The following is a 24,817-nucleotide window of genomic DNA, read 5'->3' as shown; positions in this document are numbered from 1 at the left end:
CTGGGCTAGCAGAATAAATTTGCTTCCCTTGAAGATTGGGATTTGTCCTCATTGTGAGATTACAACAAATCACCAAAAGATTATGTTTTATACCTGTTTTTAGTCAACTTCACCAAAAATAATTTTGGAGGGTAGGCCTACTGGTCATAGGGGCATTCTAACCCATCACCGACCACTTTTTGGGGGAGAGACTACATTCAACTATGTTGAGCTTGTCACCCTTATGAGCAAGTACAGCGAGATGTTGCAAAGCAAACCACACATCACAGCTGATCTGATTTTGGTGTTTTTTCTGGTTTTGGTGTATTTTCTTCACCTTCAAAGAAAGGGGAAGAAAATAGGGTGTTGTGTGAATGCTCTTAAGAGTATGACATGATGATTGTCACTTTGATCATGTTTTCTCAGTGGAACAACCAGACAACCCTGCCAATGGGTGCAAATGGGAGAATGACACAAGTACGTCTTTGTCCATGACATTTACATCAGTGTTCAGAGGAAATTTCCCTGAGAATTCATGTAGTTGTCTGCAGGAAACTTATGGATATCTTAATGGTGCTCTCTTATGAAACAAACATGTTTTATGCATTTTGCTGGGTGGCACATGATGAATCTTGTTTGTTATAAAATAAAAGTAGCTTCTTTTGATCAATAGAAACTCAATTGCCTGCAGATGCAGTGTCTTGTCAGCAGTCATGACAGTGTTATGACACTTCAGAATAGTCCACTGTTGGGTTCTAACTTCCTAGCCATTTTGGGTGCTTTTGGCTTTGTGTTTTGAGTCACTATCCTGTCGGAGGACCCATGACCTGCAACTGAGTTCTCTGACTCTGGGCTATATGTTTAGCTCCAGGATGCACAGATTCAAGGCACCCTGGTTGATACGCAAGAAAGCAGCACCAAAACAACAGAGACTCCTCCATTTTTCAAAATGGTGTGGTTTTCAAGAAATGGCCACTGTGTGAGACACTGGTTTAATTGAGAAAACCTGTGATATGATTTAAAGTACAACAAATGTTTGGGTGTATATACACATTTATACACACATACAAAACACAAAGATAAAATAAATCAGTAACCAAAACATACAACTTAAAGGCACAGGGAGAACAGGCAGTGGCATAGCCGGCACCTGACCAGACAGTAAAGTTAGCCAGTGACAACGCAGGTAAGAGGGCTTCGTACCCTTCATGATGGTGAGGATACTGTAGTTAGCTTTTCATGCACAAGCTCTTTGAAGAGTTTCCGGTCTCTGGTTGAGCCATGTTTCCCAGTTTCCAAAATGGAGTTATAGAACAATGTGTAGAGTGATAACAGTGATGCAGAGAAGGGGGAAGACTGGGAATAAAAATCCCTTTATCTTTTGAGACTGCCTGAGTGGTTTACTCAAGTAAATGTCCTTGATTGGTACATGGGAACAAGGAAACTTCACAATAATTATTTTAAAAGGGAAGCATTTGTGTGCTTTGGAGCAGATACAAATATGAGGCACTTAATCCTTGGTGAATTTAAATACAGGATTCATCAGTAGTGCCTTCTCAACAGCAAGAGTTTGTCACTGTTTCTTATGTATTTGAAAGAATCTATGCTACTTAAGAATACAGTCAGCCTAGACACTGCTACAGGTCAAGCAGCAACAGCGACAGTACACAATACTGATAATCGTTATATGAGGACTGGAGTTAAGCCGCCAAAGGACACAACATTTTGCAACACAGTAACTGGAGGGAATAAAACCGTTTGTGGAGTGAATCTTACAATGATAAGTGCATCTACAGGTGACAAAGTACTTTTCTATAAAGGTAAACATCAACATCAACAAAAACAGTCTTTCCATTTAACAATGTTTTTTGATTATGAAGAATTGAAAATGAAGGCACAGTTGGATGCAGTCATTGCACAACAAGAGGGGAGCCATCACCTTGTAAAAACTCTTATTCTTCCAGTTAAAAAAACCCACCCCAAATCCCTGCATCAGGGTTGAGACACTAACCTCCCAACTGTAAAAGCGCAAGATTTTAATATGTGTGCACATGGACATATCAGAGGACAAGGCGACTGTTAGCCGTGAGCTGTTAATAAAGCCAAGTGGTGAGAGAGAGATACACTTTTTTTTAGTAAAGTAAAAAATAAAAAAGGAGAATTTACACTGTACATCGAACACATTTTGATTTAGGTAATCTTGACTGGTTGGTTCGAGGGGGTGCCATACAGAGAGGCAAGCTTGTGTGGGTCTCAAAACATGAAGTGTGTTGGGGTGGATGATGTTCAAGACTGCTCTAGGATCAGATGGCATGGGCCATCGGTCAGGCTTGAGTGAACAGAGTGTTCACTTCAGAACTGATCTGACAGAAGATCACAGAGCCTCTGAGACACAGTATCCCGGCTCGTTCTCAGAGTTAGACGATACATCTGCAGAAAAAGACAAAGAATGCCTTGTTTTTTTAACTGCTAAAGTAGACAGAGCAAAGGAGATTTCATATATGAACATGCTGTGGAAAACATACAAAGGGTTTGCCGATGTTCAGCCTTCATTAGGAATGTGCTATATACAAGTAATAATAGGCATTTTTTTATTTAGGCTATATGACTACTATAAACTGACCATTTACATAATGTTAATGCAATGTTTATTGATGTCATTGTAAGTCGCTTTGGACAAAAGCATCTGCTAAGAACAACAAACAAACAAACAAACAAACAAACAAATATACATAATATCTATGTATAGAAAATAGTAGTCATAGTGTCATGCAGACAGAATAGTCTTATTGTATGTGTTTGGGAACGCTGTAGCACAGTGGGTGCAGTACCTGTTGGCAGCCTACCTGTGCTTGCATGTTGGGCTCCAGCCGAAGCAGGCAGCCCACCTGAGTGGTTTTCGTATGGATGACTCCTGCGCCTACAAAGTTGGAGGGGTTAGGGTCGACCCCATCCAAAAGAGCAACTCCAAAACCAATGATCTGTGAAAGAACATTGCAGATGAATGATAGAACATTAGAGAAACGAACACGTGCCACTAGAACTTGAGCAGCAGCAAGGCATAAGATTAGATTAAACCGAACTGGGGCTGGGGGATGTCCACCTCCTTGTTGTCCCCGTCAAGGTTACCATGGTCCAATAAGCAAATGAAATGCATATTCCACCTATTAGGAGACAGTCACTACTCATAGACCTCTGAAGTTCGCCTACAAAAAAGCTGGCGATTTTTCCTATGAGAAAATAACATAGGGATTTTGAATTATCGCACCTGTTAAACTCTTGCGGGGATGAAAAAGTCTGATATGCAGACGTTTTCCTGAACACACTTTTGTCCTCTGCCTTCCAGTGGATACTGTGATCTCCGGTACGTAAAGGCGGCACACTTATATTTTTGCTACCGCAGAGCTAACTTGCAATGCTACTTGCCATAGGTAGTTAGCTTCAATTAACAACCGGATCTCCTTATATGGGCAAAGATGGCCGTTTTGGTTCTTTTTTGTAGGCGAACTTCAGAGGTCTATTTAGATAATCTTACCTTTGCTTTGGTGACTTCAGTGTCCATGGAATGCTTGGCTTTGAAGATTTTCTGAACCTCCTGCTGTGGACTGATATGCACAATTATAAATGAAACATGGAGTTAAAAGGTTTTCATTAAATACAAGAACCAACACACACACATTTGACATGTTTCTAAGCAAACATCAGTTAATATAGCTATTTTAGTTTAACAAACAAAAATGTCCTACGCGCTTAGTTGTTTCCATCGCTGGAAGAAGTCTTGCGACATCATCTCTGTGGGCTGGAAAAACTTGTTCAAAGTGATAGGCAGCTTAACAGCGATGTTCTGGAGAGTGCCTCCATACCTGTAATGTTTCCAAGCATCAAATACGTGTACTATGTTGTATCTAACATTCTGTGTCTAGGCATCACTTGTTTCATCGAAGTGAAAAATATAAGCGTCTGTTCAGATATGTGTGTGTACAGACATTTCAACTGCACCAAAATGCTGTCAAACAATAGAGACAAAACACAGTACCTGAACTGGATGTTGAGAACAGGTGCTTCTACAAAGTCAGACACGCATTCAATGTTGATGATCTGTTGGAGCTGAGCTCCTCCATCCACTGTGGGATCAACTGGTTTCAGATGCACGTTGAGCTGTGAGCAGGCTGGTTAAGGATGGACTGATATAGAGGAAAGACAGGCCCTCACAGACTATTCAATGTTTACAACAGACAACACACCAACCCAACCCAACCGACCGACTGTTCACCTGGTAAGCTTGTATTCATCAGGGCCAACTACCTAGTTTATGTGTTAACAGAATTGATCTCTTTGCTGAAAATAAGCATTTTGCATTTGCATTTCTTTAAGGTCTGCTTTTAAGAGTATCTACTTATACAGCTCAGATGATGGTGTTGTGAGGAGACCGCGACTTGGCTATTCACCATGTAAGCTTGACCTCTGGGTCGGAAGCACTACAAAAATCTCAGAACAGCTTTTACATCTATTAGCATTGCGTTTTAGCTAGCGTGTTGTTGGTATGTTGTAGCCAACTCATCGGCAATATTAGGCCCCGTCCATACCAACCCGTGTGAATTTGAAAATGCATTGTTAGCTCTCTGCATCTATCTGTCCATACCAAAACAGCACATTCTGACACACAAAAAAACAATACTTTTCAAAAACGCTCTCCAAGGTGCATACATCTGCAAATGTCAGGGTCACATCTAAATGTGGATTGGGATTGACTAAAGGAAAAATAGAGAATTTCTGACACAATAATGCATGGTTATCATGACTCTGGCGGAAGCAGTCATTCTCGGAAGTTTCCATTACTGTTTGTCCATACTGAAACACAACCCCTTTGTTGTGTTTCAGTCAGACAGGGCCAAAGGGGCTGGAAAACACTGGTGTATTGTGGACAACTATTACATCTACACTGTCTTTAATCTACTGATGGTCTCCACAGAGAAAGATTTGGCCAATTCTGTGATACCTTATATTCCACACAAACTGGATCGAAACTCAAGCACCTCCCACAGCTTCTACTGAATTACACCTACTTTTACTGTTTTAATTTTATTCCTATACATTTTGGAATTTTCTGGTTCTTTCAATGTGTAGGAAACCGGCATTATCCTGTACATGTATGCAAACATACTACACTGTTTATAGGCAAGTTCCTTGGTGAGTTCCTATTTTGAGCTAAAAAATATGAGAAGAATATGAGAAGCAAGAGTGTCCTGGCAGACCACATTGGAGGCAAAATTGAGGAATTGTGTTGAGGTTTTGTTCCCAAAAAACACATACATCCGACCTACAGGAGGAGAAACAAAAGTGAGTGGGAGTAAGCCGATGTCCACATGACAATTACAAAGTGACTAGAGAAGCATTAAGTGTACTGAATATAAGGGAAAAACAAAAGGCGTTTTGCAGCCTGGGTGACATTTTAACCCGGTGCTTTGGTGGTCTCAATTGTGGATGACAGACAGGGTTACAGAAATACGCTTTGGGGGGTACTACTCACCTAGGTTCTGTCGATACTCTGACTTCAAGCCAATCTGAAGCAGCTGGTTCTCATACAGCACCCCATTGTTCTTGCAGACAAACCTGACCAAGAGACAGTAAGAGATGGTAAGAGACGGTAAGAGGATGCACAACTTTCCCAGAGAATTAATTCACCTGTATGTGTACACATATCACACAACAGCCATCCTATGCAGAGAACATTGTGCATCTTCAGTAAGAGCCTTGGTGATTGATTTTGTGACCCAGACAGCCCTGTGAGTTGCTTGTAGTAAGCTGTAGTGTAATAGAAAGGTGACTCATTCTAATCCAATGCCACAAGATGGCATCCTCAGAGAAAACACTTTGAAGTACATATGCCAACATGGCGTCATTTTGTTGTTAATGTTATAGGCTACATTAAGAATTAACCCCAGAGCCTCTCCCACCTTTCCTGTCATGCAATACCTAAGAGAGGGGTTTTGATTGGAGGGGAAAAACACATGCAGCCACAATAGTTCAGTTCAGTCAATTAAGTGCTTCTCAAGTCCCCTATTCCCTAAAATCAACACCCCAGTGTTATAAACTTGGGTTGACCTCCTTCAGGCACCTTACTTGTCAGTTGGTTCCTGTACATCTGCCAGAATTGATTCAGCCACATGGAAGGACTTTGTTGTGATGCTGCAGCCAAATGTAATACATGCACATGGTGATGTTCTTTTTGTTTCATACTATATGAAAAGTTCATATACATGATGGGCTAACCTGTCTATACAAGCTCACCACTGAGCTCACTCGTTTTTGTACGGCAGTTTTAACTGTCAGTGTGACCATGTTAAATACACACAACAGATAACATCTCTTTGTAATACAACAAAGCGATATAAAATTGCAGACTCGCGGACAAGCACGAATAAACAAGCATGTCCTCGTCTCTGTGACATCTCTGTCTCACATCCGCGCCTCCTCACCTGGAGAAGTTGTCATCGGCTGCAGGGGCGGCAGTGGCAGGGACAGCGATGTGCGCCGGCGCCGACACCGACGGGCTGTTCTCTGAGAACACGTCAACAAGCAGGCTCGCTGCAGTGGGAGGGGCAGCTGCAGGAGGGGTGGAGTTAAGGGAGGTGGAGCTTCCCAGACCCAGCAGATCTGTGGAGGAGGCGGCGGCGGGGGCAGCTACCTGCTGTGAGGAAGACAGGAAGAGAACAGTTAGCACTGATGTATTTGAAGGCTCCTGGAGCTCTATGATGATTAGCATAACAGGCATCACTCATATTGTTTCCTATTTCAATATCTAAAAGAACTAGCATGCAGCCTTGTTGATATACCAATTGATTAGGGCAAATGATATATCACAATGACGCACAATACATCTTTTACTTGCAACGAACAAACAACCTTACAATACAGTGAACAGATTACTCCAGTCCATCCACAAATGCATAGCACTTTGCCAGTACTTACCTGGACTCTGCTGTGTTCAAATGTTAGTGAGATGTGTTCAAATATCATCAGTAAGATAGTGCAATACAGGACATTTTTAGACCCGTTACATCAGTTTCAATTGACTGTTTTTGACAAACGGAATTAGGTTACCAGAAAATATGGAGAGCGTGAGGAAGGTGTGGAGGAAAGCACTGCAAATGCATGCTGCGTGACACAAGCAGGCACTCAAGGACATGCTCTTCCACACACACACACACACACACACTCTTCCACAAACACAGACACAGACACACACACACACACACACTGAAGACCTGATAGAATGTCCCAGCAGAGGCTGCTAAGGGGATAGCATAGGCCTGAGGGGGGAGAGGGGTGAGGGGGTTCTGCAGGAAGGAGGCGGAGGACACTGGGCGGGGCCGGTTGGTGGGGGGAGGGGCCGGAGCCAGCAGATCCCCAACAAAGGATGGAGGGGAGGCCTGAGAAGCCCCGGGGAGTGAAAGAGCAGAGGCCCGTAGAGTGGAGCGTGGAGCGCAGAGAAGCGTGAAGAGATTTCAAAATAAAAAAGAGGGAGAGAAGAGAAATGAGGGAGGATTAAGTCATATGAGGAACAGGGAACTGATATGGAAAAGCACCCGTAGATATACAGCAACTCTTGACAAGACGATGGTTGTCTCTCAAAACGCATACTTTCGTCAGGACATTGCTAGTGTGCACATGAGCGCTTATCGGTACTTGCGTTGTGCCCATTTTTCGATGGTTAGTATTGTCCCAATATATGCACTATAAACTTAAACTAAGTATTTGAAGTGTGCAAGTAGGTGGTTTGAGACAGCCATTGTCCAGAATTTCTACATTTCTTTTACAGCAGCAAGTCCCAACATGCTTTTTACACTAAGCTGACCTTCTCCCTCATGTATTTTCTTTCATAGAGTTAGCAGACTCATATCTTTTTACCACCCTAAAATAGTGTTTGTTTTGTCTGCCATATCCAGACAAACAAACACAGCGGATGATAAAGTCGTCTTTATAAACAAAGCGTGAAACATCTCAAAAAGCTTTTTCACCTTGGCATTTGAGGTGGCACTGGTATGATTTGGGCCTCCGTTGACGTTGGCATTGCGCTCCTTGCGGTTCTCCTCAATGTCTGGCACTGTTCCAGGCCCCTTCTTCCTCTTCAGCTTGGCCAAAATGGACGACTCGCGCTCTGGGAAAGGAGGCATCTCCTCCAATACTGTGGCCTAAATGGGCGAAGACAGCAAACAGAGCACAAACGTGACTAAGTACCTGATTTATTTAAAAACAATCTATTTTTCCATTCACAGATGGGCCTGCAAACTATGCACTGGGGAAATAATTACATTACAAAGCAGCTGTACTTCCTCCTTTGACCTAAATGAGGTTGGGCAATAAGCTCCGAAGAGTGCAATGATCAAGACAGGATACATATTTATACATCTCACCTAACCTTATTAACTCTTCACACCAAGCGCACCGGAAGCACCGGTGCAGGGGGTGCGAACGCACCCCCACTTTTCGGGGGTAAAAAAAAAAAAAAAAAGGGCAGTTGTTGACCACAACACCGACACGGCATCGCTCAGTGGTTCCCAAATGGGGGTATGTGATGGCACTTCAGGGGATACGTGAGATTTTAACCATTTCGAAGCCGATTGATGCAAAGTGCGTCAAAAAAAACACACCCTTTCTTCTCTGTTACATTGCTCCGCAACTGTTCCTAGCAGCGAGAAGCCTTAATTGCATGACAGAGCAGAAGTGGGGCTTTCCAACGAGATCACGCACTTGTCTGTACGTTAAAGTATGAAGATTTTTAAAAAAATCATGAAATGAAATTGCATCATATTTACAGTCTCTGCGTTCACCTGCGCACCCATTACTCTCGTTTGAATTACTTGCAAACCCGTGAACGCATAGATATGGCAAGCATATCAGATGAAAGAGGAGACACAGGGCTACCCATTGGTACCAAGTATGTCGATCCTTCTGGCTTATGAAAACAGACGAACTGACTGCAAAATAATAACGTCATGTACAAAAACCAACTGCACACCCATTACTCTCGTTTGAATCGCGGACCTGTCATCAGATAGATATGCCACGCATGTCGGATGAAAGAGGAGACACAAAGCTATCATTTGATACCAAGTACATCCTTCTGGGTTATAAAACAGACGAAGTGACAGCAAAATAATAACTTCATATAGCTCTGTTTTTGTGGCAAAGCATGTTTATAATCCAACGCTATTGTGTGTTTCTCTATGGCAAAGAATGTTCATAATCCGGTTTTGAGATCCTAGCAAATTCCTGCATGGCATTCAATTCAAGGCTCACATTGCATCCCAATTTGTTCGACAAAGAAACACCTTTTTTGCCTTTACCATGTTCATGGCAATGCAGTAAAACGTTGTAGAGAATCATGCAAACACAGGCTTACACGTAAACTCGGGTCAAGTCAGGTCAGATCAGTTCGTGTTACAGATATGGAGCGCAGAAAGGTCATTTTTAATCACTAATTAATGTATAACATGATTACAGTCAAACACAAAGGGAACAGGCACAGTTGGGTAACTAATTCTAGTGTCGTTTTCTTACGGGGATAAACAGTGACAGGTTACCGGGGGACCTTTTACGCTAACCTTCAAAATGTAGAAAGTAGGTTACGTGCAGATCTTTTCATCACAGTCATTGACAAGGCTTGGCTGCGTGCACAGGACAGAAAATGGAGATTGTGATCATTATTATTGTAGGCTACAGACTACCTCCTTTATTCCTTGAATGGAAATTCAGGTTATGCTGGTGTGTCTGTGTCTGTCAATATCAGGCGCAGTTTATTTTAGCAGATTATCCATTTAGAATTTGTAGCCTAGACTAAATCACTCTGTGCGTAAAAAGACGCTACTTGCAGTCCAATTATCTTGAATGAAACCACCCGAAATCACTACACAGCACCTAACATAATGACAATTTTTGTTAGACTTTTTAAAAAATTATTATTAGACTATCTTATATCGTAATATCCCACGTGAAAACGTGCGTGAATAGTTGGCCTCTGGAATTTTCAAAATTGTCTCGGGGAACCCAGCCTGAAACCAGCTTTTTTTTGTTTTGTTTTTTTGCACCCCCACTTTCAAACTCGTTTCGGCGCCGCTGCTTCACACACTCTGTAAGGTATATACGGAGTTCTGCAACTCATTGTCCATGAAGCCAATCCTCACCAGTATGTCTGTGCTGGCGACGCAGCTGAGGCGAAGGTACTCCACCGCCCGCTGCTGCAGCTCCACGTCTGCGTTGCGGAGCTGACTGTCAGAGCGCAGCACTTCCTGGATGGTGCCCTTCACCTCGGGGAACAGGTTGATGAACTTGATGTAGGCCGAGAGCAGGAGAGCTCTGGTGGGCACCGAGCACAGGTGGAACTTGGAGTGCAGCAAGTTGAACTGAACTAGTGGACTGCAGAGAGAGAGGGGAAGAGGACCTGTTTCAATGGGGCTTATGCCGAGCACAGCATGACATGAAATCCACATTTTGGAGCATAGGAAATATATGGAACAATGGCGGGTGTCCTGAGAGCTTTGGAGCCTTTGAGCTAGGTCTTAAATTGGCCTACATTATATTATATATACATTATATATTTTTTTAAGATGACAAATACAAAACATAGACAACCCCAAACACAGTCACTTTCCAAATGGCTCATTGCATGCTAGTAGATCTGGCCCTAATTGAAAGACAATGCAGTCTGTCTAAAACTTGTAGACATGGTAGATTTTGCTAGTACAGAAACATAAGAAAGCTAATGAACACGAGCAGCATGTGTTAAATTAACTGGAAAATCTTACTCCAAGTTATTATAATGGGCCGTGTGTCAACTAGTTATATTGTGAATATATTTTCAGAAAACATCACAAGAGAGAGCACTGAATTCAGCCTCTAGAGGGCGCCACAACCCCACATTGCAGAAAACTGTGTCCGGCCATCTACAGGCTGATTGGTGTACAGTCACTAAATGTACTCATATGTTAATTTATTGTATGGCCCCCCATGAACAGAATTCCACGAAACTTGGCATGCATTCAGAGGGTGTTATAATGATACACTTCAAATCAAAAAAACATACGAAATCGAAAAACAAAAGAAAATATAGCTGCAAGCAGCAATGAGGGGGCCAAGCAGTGAGATCAGCAGGCCAGATTAACCATGTAAATCAATGCCGTTGCATCAGACATATAGTCTTAAGCAGTCACAGCAAGTTCCATGCCATACAACCCAAGATTGGCTGTGTTACAAGGTCAAGTTTCACATCAAAACATAACTGATTTTGTGGGGCTGAACCAGCGCTGAGTGTCGCCGCCCCCTCCCCCAGCCAGCCCACCGCCGCAACCGCCCCTGCCCATCCCACCCCGTCCCACCCTTGCACGCACACATTAGAATGAACTAGATGGAACTCGCTGTCATCAGTTTCACATCAAAAATAAAAGATTGACTGAGATATGATCACACTTGCTGTGATTTAAACACAGAGGTCAAAAATTGACGTCATAGGGTGAGTGGGGGTGTGAACTCGGCTTGGCCCAAGGATTCCAATGATACCTCATTTTGCCATTCGGGTCAACAGGTCAAAAGTTACGTCCGTGAACACAAGTCCAACTTTGGCCTGTTGGTGGCGCTAGAGCGCTTGAGGTGCCGGCATGAAACTTGGTGACATTAATCATGGGACTGTCCCTTATCAGTGTGCCAAATTTCACAACTTTTCACCAGACGGTTCTATGGGCTGCCATTGACTTCCATTGCAAAATAATGCGCATCAGCAACTACTGGCCAAAATGCATTTTTGTCAATTACGGAGCCCCCTAGAGGTCAAATGTCACCAAATTTCTTGAGCGTCCTCCCGATGTGGTCTGAGGTACATGTACTAAGTTTGGTTTTGATACATGAAAGCGTTGCTGAGATATGAAATCACTTCCTGTTTGGCGGCTTCGCCGCAAATTTTGATTGGCTGGTACAGGCCAAAGCTTCTGTCAATTGTTCCAGAAAGCAATGCACTCATCAGGCATAGTCTGAAGATGGTCTCTGCCAATTTTGGTGAGGATCCGCTGAAATTTGTGACCTGCGAAAACTTGTACGTATTTTTGATTAAATCCAATATGGCGGCCGAATCAATTACGATGACATCACAAGTTGGCTTGGGTCGGCCTAAGGACCTTCAACAGTAGTACCAGACACCAATAGTGGGTTTTAATTCTAAGCACAACTGCTGCTACAGGCCAAAAGGCATGTTTCTTAATTACAGCGCCCCCTAGAGGTCAAAGGTCACCAGATTTATTGAGCGTCCCCCTGATTGGGTCCTGAGTCCATGGACTAAGGTTGGTTATGATAGATCAATGGGTTGCTGAGATATGAGCTCACTTCCTGTTTGGCGGCTTCGCCGCAAATTTCGATTGGATATTACGGGTGAACGGTCATAGTTCCGGAGACAAAACACCACAACTTTTGTGAGGCTTGGTCTGAAGATCATGTATGTCAAGTTTGGTGACGATCGGACAAAATTTGTGACCTGTGAAAAATTAGTTTCACTTTCACTTAAATCCAATATGGCGGAAAATCCATCATGGCGGAAAATGACGTCATTGGGTGCGTTGAACTCGGCTTGGTCCAAGGATTCCAACGGTACCTCATTTTTCAAAATCGGATCAACAGGTCAAAAGTTACGTGCGTGAATGCACGCCCAACTTTGGCCTGTTGGTGGCGCTAGAGCCCTCGAGGAGCCGACATGAAACTTGGTGAAATTAATCATGGGCCTGTCCCCAATCGGTGTGCCAAATTTCACAACTTTTTACCAGACGGTTCTATGGGCTGCCATAGACTCCCATGGCGGAAGAAAGATGTTAAATAATAATAATAAGAAATCATAGAAAAACAATGGGGCTTCGCAGCTTCGCTGCTTGGCCCCCAAAAAGATATTAATATAAAACTGTGTCCGGCCCACCCTCCTTTCGGGAGGCCCGGTGCGGTGGGTGGGCGATGGCGATGAAAAAAAGTTTTAAAAAAAAAGATAAGTGTTACCAAAAAACTTTTGGAAATTGATCTTAATGCCTTAATTAAAAAAAAAAAATGAGGGAAAATCCAACCTTTAAGGACACCAATTTTGTTTGTGAATGAATAATGTATTGTAAATAAATAAATGTTCTTCCTTAAAATACAGGGGTCATAAGGATTTGCACCCCTATGTTAAATTCCCATAGAGGCAGGCATAATAATGTTCTTCTTCATTATTATTATTATTATTATTATTATTATTATTATTATGTGATGATGTGGGGCTATTTTAATTCCAAAGGCCAAGGGAACTTTATCAGGATGCATAGTATCCTGGATCCATGAAATAACTGGCCTTTAAAAATGAAAATCTGCCTGCCTCTATGGGAATTTAACGTAGGTTTAACATAGGGGGGTGAATACTTATGCACCCTGTATTTTAATGAAGAAGAACGTTTCATTATTTACAATACATTATTCATCCACAAAGCTTTACCACTAAACCACTAAAATCGCACCAAAAAGGCACCTCTATCATGCTGTACTTTACGTTGGTGAAAGCATACCTAGACCGTGGATCCCCCGCAATAAGATTTCCAAATTCTCCCAGGATGTACCCTCCAACCTTCACTAGATTCTCATGGCAAGCTGGGGCTTGCAAAGCCTGCGGAAGGAGGATAAGGAGGGATTGGTGAGATTGGAGGGATTTCCTGTGAAGCTCAAAAAGGACAAGCGTTGTTTAAAAGGGAGACAGAAAATGGGTTGGCAAAAATCCGATTTTTTGTCAGATTTTTGGGGGAGAGAAAGAGAGGGGGGGGGGGGGGGGGGGGGGAGACAGATGGGGTGGGCAAATCGACACAAGGCTGGGAGGAGCTTGGTGTTTGCGGGAGATTTGTTGCTCGAAAGTGCAGTGGCAAAGAGGAACAGGAAGCCTCACAACTCAAAAGATAATCTGACGAGGCAGATCTGAGTAAATGATTTGCTGTCAGTTCCTGGTCACAGAATGGCAAAAGAAATGATAACTGCAATTTCAACCACCATAGACAAAGCTGAAATTGATGTCTATTCATCTTTTGTACATAATATAGATCATTATTACTTTCATGCATGTCGGTACAGCACAGAGCATGAGGATGTGGGGGGAAAAGAGGAGGGGGGGGGGGGGGGGGGCTTCAACTACAACCCGTGTGCTTCATGCAGACTGGCACATAAATCTACATTATTTACTGAGGACCACGGAGGAGGGCTGGGCAAAGTAGCCGATGCAAAATGAATCCCTCATGCCAGCATGAATGAAACAGCGGCTGCGGGAGACCAGACAACCTATGACAGTATGGTGGGGATTAATGCTGTTGGATCTTGGAAGTGACCTACCAGTGTGAGACAGTTATGTAGAGACAGACACAAGCCGAGACTGAGGGAAGCAAGAACAAAATGGGTTTTTGTGAAAAGCCCCTTTCATAGAGGAGGCACCCCTACACTGCCATGACTAGAGAGAAAGAGAAAGAGAGAGCGAGAAAAGAGAAGAGAGAGAGAGAGAGCGAGAGAGAGAGAGAGAGAGAGAGCGAGAGCGAGAGCAAGAGAGAGCGAGAGATAAAGAGAAGAGAGAGAGCGAGAGAGCAAGAGAGAGAGAGAGAGAGAGCGAGAGAGAAAGAGAAGAGAGAGAGCGAGAGAGAGAGAGAGAGAGAGAGAGCGAGAGAGCAAGAGAGAGAGCGAGAGAGAGAGAGAGAGCGAGAGAGAGAGGAGAGAGAGCGAGAGAGAGAGAGAGAGAGAGAAAGAAAGAAAGAAAGAAAGAGAGAGCAAGAGAGAGAGAGAGAGAGAGAGAGAGAGAGAGAGAGAGAAAGAGAGAGCAAGAGAGAGAGAGAGAGAGAGAGAGAGGGAGAGAGAGAGAGAGAGAGAGAGAGAGAGAGAGAGAGAGAGAGAGAGAGAGAAAGAGAGCAGTTGCTATGGTGAGAGAAGTGAAGTGCACTAGCCCTGGCAAGCAGACGTGCGGGTGGCCGGACTTTCCCTGAGCACGAGGGACGGGGGGAGCACAGAGGACTGTTGTGAGCAGACAAGTTAAACACAGACAGTTACTTACTACACCATACCTTACTACTCATTGGTGTCAATTAATGACTACATTATTTCTGATTATTTAAACTCCACACAGATAATAAACATGAGAAGAAGAACTGCAGATCATATGTAAGAAGCAGATGTCTTTCTATGATGTATTGCATATGAACTGGTTATGCCAAGTGCATTAAAAACAAACTTAAAATGAGAACTTAATGTGGTAGTTGCACCATTGTCAAAGTAGTTCCTATGCCACATTAACACAGAAGCAGGAAGTTACTGAAAGCAGAAACATCGGACACTGTACCTCAAAGACCGTCTTAGCAGCATAGCCTTGCACATCGTCTCTGTTAATAACAATCTGATGACCCGATACCAAACTTCCTCGCTGACGTAATCTCTGCGATTCTGATGAGGTTCAGGATGGTGTCCACGTACCACGTGTAGTCCACTGCATATTTCTCGGCCAAAATAGCCACCTTCAGCACCTATAGTGCACATAGATGCAAAAAAGTTTGCGGTGACTGTTTACGACATATTACCATATTACTTACAACCATACTCTGAGGCAAAGATTACGGCTGTGAAACAGGACATACAATTTCCTCTCGAATGGAGTAGTCGGCTGTCTCCAGGTAACTGAGCATCTCTGCTACAATCTGTTTGGCATTGCTCCGGTCACACATGGCATAGAGGAGGTCCACAGCCCGCTGCCTCACACTCACATCTCTCTCCGTCTGCAGCATGGAGACAGAGGCAGACAAACAAACACGCAGACAATCAAACACAAAACACAAACAGAGATTATGTTATTGTGCTCTCAAATTAAAACAAGATGTTTCTCTTGAGACAGATAATATAGAACAAAATGTACACAGCGTAGATTGCACACTGGTTACCTTGAGAGCATTGATGACTGTTTCAATGTGTGTTTTGACGGCCTCGTGGGAGAACTCGGAGCTGGCCAGCGTGCACATGCTTTCCAGGGCAAGATAGCGCAGATTGGTTTCTCTGTGCTGTAGGAACTGGCCCAGCTGGTTGCATGCCCTCACCAGCAGGGTTGGCTCACTGTATGGATTCAGAAGTTCAGCAGTTATGCACCAAAAACCTTTTTTATTAACTCAACTTAACTCATTTCCCCCTCTGGGACAATAAACAAATAAATTAACTATTTAAATTAATTAATTAACAGACTAATAAACTAAATAACAAACAAACCAACTAACTGTTTCAGACAGTTACAGTATGTGACTTTAAGACACCGAACATTTGAGATTGCATCAACTCTGCTGCCTCTGGTGTGAGGTCTGCCCTGGCCAGCACTGACCTGTCATGGTGAATGATGAGGCTGATTGCCTCGAACAGCACAGCATTCTTAGCGTTTGAGTGCTGGACCTTCTTGGACTTGGGAGGTTCCTGGGCCTTGTTAAGGATGGTTTCCAAACACTCGGTCAGACGCCCTCGGATAGCAGCATCCTCTGCAGGGAAACACCGGAGATGAGTTCAAGCTAATCACCTTTTAAATCGTACATAATTACATCGGTCATGTAGAAAACCGACACACTGCACATACCTGGTGGAGGGTAACATTGCAAGAGTCGCAGTAGTTTCACCGACAGCCAGGGTGCTGCGACAAAGTAGTATGTGTAATCCTGTAGATCTGTGGAGGCTGACGTGACAATCTTGAGGGGGCACAATATAGGACAAATTCACACCAGAAAATGCTTGCTCAAATCATGAGAAACTAACAACACTTCTTGTTAGCCAGGCCCGAGGCCTCTATGTTCTAAAAGGCCATATAACTTCTTCTACAGGTGATGGCGCCTTGCATATGTGCAACGGCTCAGTATTCCCTATATTATGGGGGCTCCACCAAGGTGGTGCACCTGAATTGTTGTCCATACCAGTATAATGACAATAAATAAATTCAATTCAATGTAATGCAATTCGATACAGCATGAGCCCATCTTACCCTGCTGAGTCGGGCCACGGCCAGAGAAACGGAGGTCTTAAAGTCGTCTGGGTTCTTCTGAGCCAGCGTGGTGATGAGGCTGGTGGCAGCAGTCACTACGCCCTGTGCAAGAGGACAACTAATTCCATGAACTGAAATGCACTCCTGCACTTTTCTCTGCTGCTAAATTCTATATATTCTACCTCCACCTCAATGTGAACTTAACTTATAACAATCAGTGCTCTGTTACAAGTCTACTTATGCCCTGTCTTTTGTTGTCTGTCCTGTCCCTTACTTTTAAGTAGTACCTGCACTTTATGTATATCTACAGTAGAATGTTACAGTAGAATGTGTGTGCACTAAATGTAGCCTGTCTCAAATTATTTTTTTATATGATTTAAATATCAACACCACTTGATCCATGGTGAAACATTTTGTCTCACTATATACGGTGTATATGGTTGAAATAACAATAAAACCCACTTGACTTGATCAAATGTGCATCCACTCTGTTTGAGTTGAGGCTATGCCCATACTTACCAAATGCTGGTCATTGAGAAGGTGGACCACGCGGGCAGTCCACTCACCCATGGGGACCAAGTCTGGTGAGGTTCTGTTGAGGCGCAGCAAGCAAAGAGCTGCACTCTGTTTCACACTGTCCATCGTGTCCCTATACAATAAACACACACACACACAAACAGTGAATTTCCAAGAGCAATATTCATGTCAGGTGACATCATTCCGTCTTGGAAGCGCTACAATCCAGCTCACCCTGCTACCAGGATGCGCGGCACATCTGCTGCAAACGCCTCTGCCATTTCTCTGCTTCCCACATTGGCTATACAGTGGAGGGCCAGGTTCATGAAGGTGGGATTTCTGCTGGCCAAGTCATTCTTAATGGCGTTGTTGATGAGCCTGATGAGATCGCTGTTGGAGTTGACTAACACTGAGATGAAAAGGTAGCCCTGTAAGGACAGAAGAGCGAGGCTTAAACATGCATACTACACAGTGACAGACCAGATCAACCCGACACGCACATTGAGCATGAAGAAACATGCATCTATGAGAAGCGATAAGCTAAGAGAAACTAAGATTCAGAAGGGACAAAAATTGACCAGAAGCTCTTATTACATGGACAAACTTCATTTGTAGGGACAAACTTACGATTTGTTTTTCTGTGTATTTGTTGGAACTCAGGAGGTTGACTGCCTCCATATGACCAAAATCGATATCATGGCCCAGAAGGAAAATGAAAAGGAGTTTGCACACATACTTCTTCTTGCTGTAGCCATCCAGAGCCTTGTCACCTAATGCACAGAACAAATTAGATCCAATTGTTGGGAAATGTTTGATGCTTCAAATGTTCAACATGCCTAATAGCAATTAGGTTAATGGTTTATTTAAAGGAATGATTTGGTGTAGACACTTTCATGTGTGAGCAAAATTATGTTAATCTGAGGAGTTTCGAGATAGGCTCTTGCTTGCCTTAGCAACACAATGGCTTATAGCTTGGTAGCAGTGGAGTCATGTCAAAATAAATAGCTATTTTAAAATCACTGACAAGGCTCAAAATAGCCTTATACTTCAATGGTAATGCGGAGAACATCACATCAACACATTGAAAGTGTACAGAGAGGTTATAATAAGGACTGTTAATGAAGTCAGTGTATTACCTTCTTTTGTATTCCGGTAGCTTCAAATCAGTGGGCGAGTTTAACTTCTGGCTATATCTGGCTGAACGTGATGCATGTTTACAACAGACACACGTCACGTTCAGCCAGATCTGCACAACACTGCAAGAAGTCGAACGCACCCGTCTTGAAGCTACCGGAATATGAAGGAAGGTAATACACTGTCTTCATTGGTTTGAAAATTGACGTGGCTCTATGGCCGCTGCTACAGTACAACCTATAAGTCATTTTGTTGCTGATGCAAACAACGGTCTGACTCAAAACTCCCTTTTGCTCCCAAGAAAACGTTTGAACTCCTTACCAAACCAATAATTTAAGTTAATGATGCTACGGCTAAAGAGCAAAACACATTCAGCCATGCTTTACAATTTGCACTGTTGCAGAGCAAACAGACTTCATGTACGTTTTACCACCATCGAGTGCTGCACGAAGTAGCCTAGTATTAGGAGTCTTGGGCCTTACTGAGTGTCTGCTGAGGCTAATACACTCCTAAACACATGAGCGTGTTCACAGAGAATGCACAGGTCAAGCTCAAAACAACCAGATATAGCAACATCAGGAGTGATTGTGCTCTGCCGGGGAAGGGGAAATGGGGGGGGGGGGGGTGGTGAGCCAGGGACACAAGCAGAGGGAGCGACGATGGTGGGAGAAAGGAGTGTGGTTTGATGGTGAGGTGGGGAGGGAGAGAGGGAGAGGGAGAGAGAGACAGAGAGAGAGAGAGAGACAGAGGAGGGCTAGTGAGGGGTGAGTCAGCAGCATGGGACAGGAAGCTGACCGTTGCACTTTCTCTCCCCTGAGAGGAAGTGGCAGCCCAGTCCTCCCGGCTCATTCACTCACTCCACACCGAAACATGGCTTCAACACTCAAAAAAGGCCAAAACTGGAACAGCTCTTTTCTTTCTTTCTGTGCATGGAAAACCTGGTCTTGGCTCTAAATCTGCTACAGACAATGGTGATGGTTATGCATTTATGAGCTCACGTAAAAGGAGGCCAAACTATGCAATTTAAGGGGACACAAGCAGCACAAAGCTGAGAGAAAAAATGGAAAGAAAGTGGAGTGGAGGGGGGGGGGACTGGGGCAGAACCATCCCGTGATGGGGATTAGGTGAAGGAATGAGACGAGGATTAGACCACTTTCAAAGGGCAGGAAAAGGAAGAAGGAATATGGTGGTAGTCCCAGTCTTTGTGTGTGTGTGTGTGTGTGTGTGTGTATTTTCTACAAATGTAGCTAGTGTTGTGTCCATGCTTGCTGTTCCATGGGAGATTCTCAGGACTAGTCGTGGCGAGCTGCACCCTTGTTCTCTGCTGGGGCTAATGACTCAACAAATCATCCAGCCTGGCTCTAACCTATTCCCATGTTGGCCTTAAACACGCTTCTTTTCAGTATTTATTTGAAAACTGCTGACCACGGCAGGATATCAACACCCAACTCCACATTAAAAGCACGGGATTTGGCTGGACCCGGAATTAATCTCTCATGTAAATCTCATATTAGCCTATTCTTCTTTGAGATTTGTCAACTTACCTTTAAACTTGGAGCGTATATTGGCCAACTCTTTGTTTATCCTTTTGATCTCAGCTTCCTTGCTTTTACCTGTGAAGAGATGGCAATGTATTGAAGAGTGTGTTCTGAAACTTACATTACCTAAATAATGCTGCTAATATTAATTTCATGTAAAAAAAAGAGCAGAAAACGAAAATGTTGACACAACACCATGAAATTGAACGGATGCTATATAGACAACACAGGCCTCTTGACCTGAAACACCACAATAAAATTAAACTCTTTGTAAAAGCCGTACACTGACGGGCAGAGGCCCAATCATAAGTGTTACCTTCACACTGTCAAGCACACCAAGCGTTTCTCTTTCCTCTAAGAAACACACCACCCACACCACCACCACCCTATGCCATCTGAAGCCACGCTGGACAGCAGCATTTCAAGGGCAGAGATATAACGGCTCTAAATAGAAGCTCATCTGTTCTAAGGGCCACTGGGGACTGTGGGGGAAAGGTGGCTACTGATGTGGGCCAGCCAAGTTTAGCCTAAATAGACACATGAACAGGAGAAGCGCGAAATATGATAATATCATAACCGTCATCCTTGGTATGCAATGCAATTGCTATGCAATTCTACTGCAAATTTTGCAGTGCTTCTCAATGACTTAGAAGATTATTTAAAGCTTTAACAATTGAATAATTAAAGAACGATACTGAATAATTTAAACTTGAGTGTCATTTCATATGCTACACAAGGCTACACTACTATGTGTGACCCCCTCTCCTTCAATTCATGTTGTGAAAGTGAGATTAAATGTTGTTAGATGTAGGTTATTACTTTCAGTGAATCACCTCAAATCTCCAGTACAGCTCCCTAAGGACCAATCATAGCCTACATGTTTACAACTGAACTGACCAAACATTAAAGAGAAGGCCAGATTTATAGCTTTCTCTCATAATGACAACTGAAAACAATTCACCACAGCCTAACTGTCAGTCATACTAGTTTACCAGTTCACCACATAGGGCATCAATACACATCTCCACTGTCTGCCGCTTTAGACCAAGCTGCACATCTAGGGCAGGGGTCCCCAACCTTTTATGTACTATGTACCGGTTTGATTCCCTTTTTTTTTTTTTTTTCACGGACCGGTGGGGGGTTCGGGGGTTCCAGGTTCCGTGTTGTGCATGCATTACTTGAAAAGAACTAGCTCCAGTTATGTATGAACAGCGAAGGTAACGAACTCTTAAAAATGTGAAAAACGTGAACTTCAAGAAGTGAAAATTGAACAATATAAACTATGAAAATTGAACAACTTGAAGCTACATCTATCATGTGTGAACATGCTTAACAAAATATGGTAACAAAATATGGTAACAAAACATCGGAACTAAACGTGCATTACGAATATAATCAGTGGGAGCCCTGTGCTTGTTTCCCTGCAACAAGAGGGTTCCATCTGGGGGTGATGTTAGACAGTGACACCCTCAGTGTGTTTGAAATGTCCAGTCGATTGCGCAATTTGGTCTTAGTTGCAGTCATTGCCGAAAACCCGGCCTCGCAAAGATACGTGGTGGGAAATGGTAGAAACGTTTTCAGCGCTTTAACGGCTATCTCGGGATATTCTGCTTTGGTTTTCATTCAAAAACCCGCCAGAGAGGTTTCCTCATAGCCTACACACTCTTAAGACCACCGTCATTTGCAATTTCGATCAACTGCTCTTCCTCCTGCGCTGACAAGTTAGGACTATTCGGGATATTGACAAATGGGTTGCAGACCCACTCACTGGTTTGCCGTGGATCTTTGGAGGATGGGAAGTAACGCTCAAACTCATTTGAAAGCGCAACAAGGTGATCGCGCACCAGCTGCGAGAGAAAGGGCCCTGCCTCAGTCTCTCCCAAAACCCCCACTACTGTTTGGAACATATTGAATACACCCCGATCCACTCGTCGTACCCACAAATCAAGCTTGGCTTTAAATGCAGCGACTTTATCTGCCAGTTTAAGACAGTCGTCATCCTCCCCTGCAGTGACAGGTTGAGGTCATTAAGCAACCCGAACATGTCACACAGCGAGTTTTGACACCCAGCCCTCATCACTAAAATATGCAGCTAAAGGTGACTTTTTTTCTGTAAGAAATCTCTGCAGCGTCTCTCGCAACTCAAACACTCTGGCCAGTGACCTGCAACCAACCAACTTGGATAGCGTACCACGGTGACCCATTCACCCTCTCTAACAACTGTGCCTCAATATCCTCTGACATATCATCAATTCGCCTATGGACATTGCTTGCAGAAAGCGGTACCTGAGCTATTTTTTTGCTGCAGCCTCCCCAAGGAGTTCATTGCACATGTCTTTACCAGCAGGCAGAATTAACTCTTCCCCAATAGTAAAGGGCTTCTTAGATTTAGCAATCCGACTAGCCACTATAAGGCTTTTAGCGCAGCCACGTTCACCGATGTGGTTGCTTTACGCACTAGTTTTTTGTCCTTCTTGCTCGCGTTTCTTACGTTCAAAGAACTCAAGGGGTTTGTCTTTAAGTGTAGGATGCTTGGACTCTAGATGTCGAATTAGCTTTGATGGTTTCATTGCTTCGTTTGACAACTTATCGCCAAATACCACACATAAAGGACTTGGTGCATGCGAGTCACCGGTCTCTGCGAAACCATATTTTAAATATGACTCGTCATATTTCGTATTGAATGACCCCTTCTTTTTCTTTGAGGTATCTGGCTCTTGTCGTAGGCTACGGCCCGGTGGTTGGGGACCGCTGATCTAGGGCACTACTGGGTTCATCAAATATTCAAGAGCTCTTCCTTTGTTCTGTTTGCTGTGTGCAAAAATGCTGTTGACATGTACCGGACAGTGTTAAAACATCAACACTTGTCTATCCAGTATGCAGTAGCCTACTACGCTATTACAGAGGTAGTGAGACTGAAAATGGCTGCATTATACTTCCTATGTTCAAAGGAAACAACATCAACAAGCCTTACTCTTAAAATACAAACACACGAGTCGACTGGACTGTATCCATAATTAATATCATCATCAAGTGACATAGACCAGACATGAAAAACTTATTGACCAGTCCGAGGTCGGCTAGATCTGTAGCATGGATTTTTACAAGGAAATGTCTGGATTCCGGGAACAAACCTTCGCCCACTGAATACTTCAAGGATGTTACTCTCTTGGCCTAGGACGTGCCTCTATTACTTTAACGTTAAAGCTACCTCAGTGGGCTGTGGAGGTGTTAAAGCATAACAGTTAAGATCCCTGATCATCGACAACTTAGTATGACACTTTTGAATGACATTTGTTTACTTAACTTAACTTCTTGCTAAGTTAAGGTCATCAACTTGCTGCACAACTGGCTTCCAGGTTCACTGTCAAACACGGATGAAACATAGCTGCTAACGTCGCCAGGTGTTTCTAACGCTGCCAGAACTTTACCATTTTGTTAACGTTGCATTATCTCTGTGCTTCAAAAGAATCGGCAACTTCACCCATCAGTTTTCAGATTAGCTAGGTCGCTCGTAGCTAACTACCGATAGCTTTTACTCATCTTCCTGGCTCACGTCACACCCACATCTTGATTAGCCAAGTCAGACAAGATATGTTATCTAACGCTACACATCAACCTAAACTGTACCACAACTACACAGCGACACATTAAGCCGCTACGTTTGTCTGCAGCCTGACACCTATTACGAGACACACCGCCTATGCCATAATAATATGTACAAGTTATACCAGTTAGCTATGATAACTGGTTAACGTTAGTTGCCCAATTTGAGGTCAGCCAACTACAATGCTACCTGACATTAGCCATGTTAGCAGACGTGGAAAGTTAACCAACTAACGTTAGCTAACTAATCAGTATTAATGCCCTGCTTGCAACACCAGAAAACTAATATGCCAAACATTTCGCGTCTTTCATCCATTTTTGTCCCGCCAGATCCAAAGGTGCTCCGAGGGGAACAAGCCCATGTTGTTGACTCGGCTAGCTAACCGTACGTGCTAGTATATATTAGCTTACTTTCTAAGTTTGTCTTGTGATCTTACTGGCTAATGTTAGCTGGCTAGTTTGACACAGCTAGCTAGTCAGCTAACAGTTCACGTTCCTAGTAAACAAGCAGGAAAGATTTTCACTTACAATTTCTTATATCAGAAATGAAAACAGCAAGGCCACGCATTCCATCACCCTTGGAAACAGCAGGCATGTTGCTTTTAGGCCGATTAAACCGTAACGTTAGTTCAAAGCGTGATCAGTATGATATTTTCTTCAAGGTGCAGGCTTAGTTTGAAATGAGGGTGAAACCGGGGAGGAGGACGGTCGTGGAGTTCGTGACCGTTCGAGGAGCTTTCGGTTCCTACAGCGTCAGTAAAATCGAATTCCTAAGTGCTGAGAACGCGCACATCTGTTTGGGCGTGAAAAAGTGGTACACATCATGGCGAGAACGAGCATGTGTGTGACCTCAACAGCCACGGAAGTTGGTAACAAACTATTCCCATGTGTTGGGCGGCATTTTTTAAAGACCAAAGTGTATCCAGAGCCCGTCTTATTAGACATTCTTTGGTGTATCCAATCTATTTGCCTAATATTATATTATGGCTATTATTTCCTAAGTTATCTA

General features: G+C 43.4%; 1 protein-coding gene across 1 annotated transcript; it reads right to left on the bottom strand.

The window, feature by feature from the left end:
• Nucleotides 1-957: 957 nt before the first annotated feature.
• Nucleotides 958-24,658, bottom strand: LOC121681178 (AP-2 complex subunit alpha-2-like). The gene is given in 26 exon segments (XM_042060765.1): nt 958-2,409; nt 2,826-2,960; nt 3,515-3,584; nt 3,726-3,842; nt 4,016-4,139; nt 5,210-5,299; nt 5,510-5,592; nt 6,103-6,168; nt 6,459-6,670; nt 7,248-7,412; nt 8,001-8,174; nt 10,167-10,398; nt 13,551-13,648; nt 15,350-15,408; nt 15,411-15,443; nt 15,446-15,530; nt 15,642-15,779; nt 15,942-16,110; nt 16,370-16,520; nt 16,616-16,724; nt 17,015-17,116; nt 17,534-17,663; nt 17,765-17,958; nt 18,158-18,300; nt 20,209-20,277; nt 24,337-24,658. Coding segments are annotated over 26 exon segments (3,093 nt in total). The 5' UTR covers nt 24,404-24,658; the 3' UTR covers nt 958-2,331.
• Between the last annotated feature and the right edge of the window lie 159 nt (nt 24,659-24,817).

The sequence above is a fragment of the Alosa sapidissima genome, chromosome 14 (assembly GCF_018492685.1).
Source record: "Alosa sapidissima isolate fAloSap1 chromosome 14, fAloSap1.pri, whole genome shotgun sequence".
Classification (NCBI taxonomy): Eukaryota; Metazoa; Chordata; class Actinopteri; order Clupeiformes; family Clupeidae; genus Alosa; species Alosa sapidissima.
The sequence above is the reverse complement of the archived record's forward strand: the minus strand, read 5'-3'. Positions and strand labels throughout refer to the sequence as shown.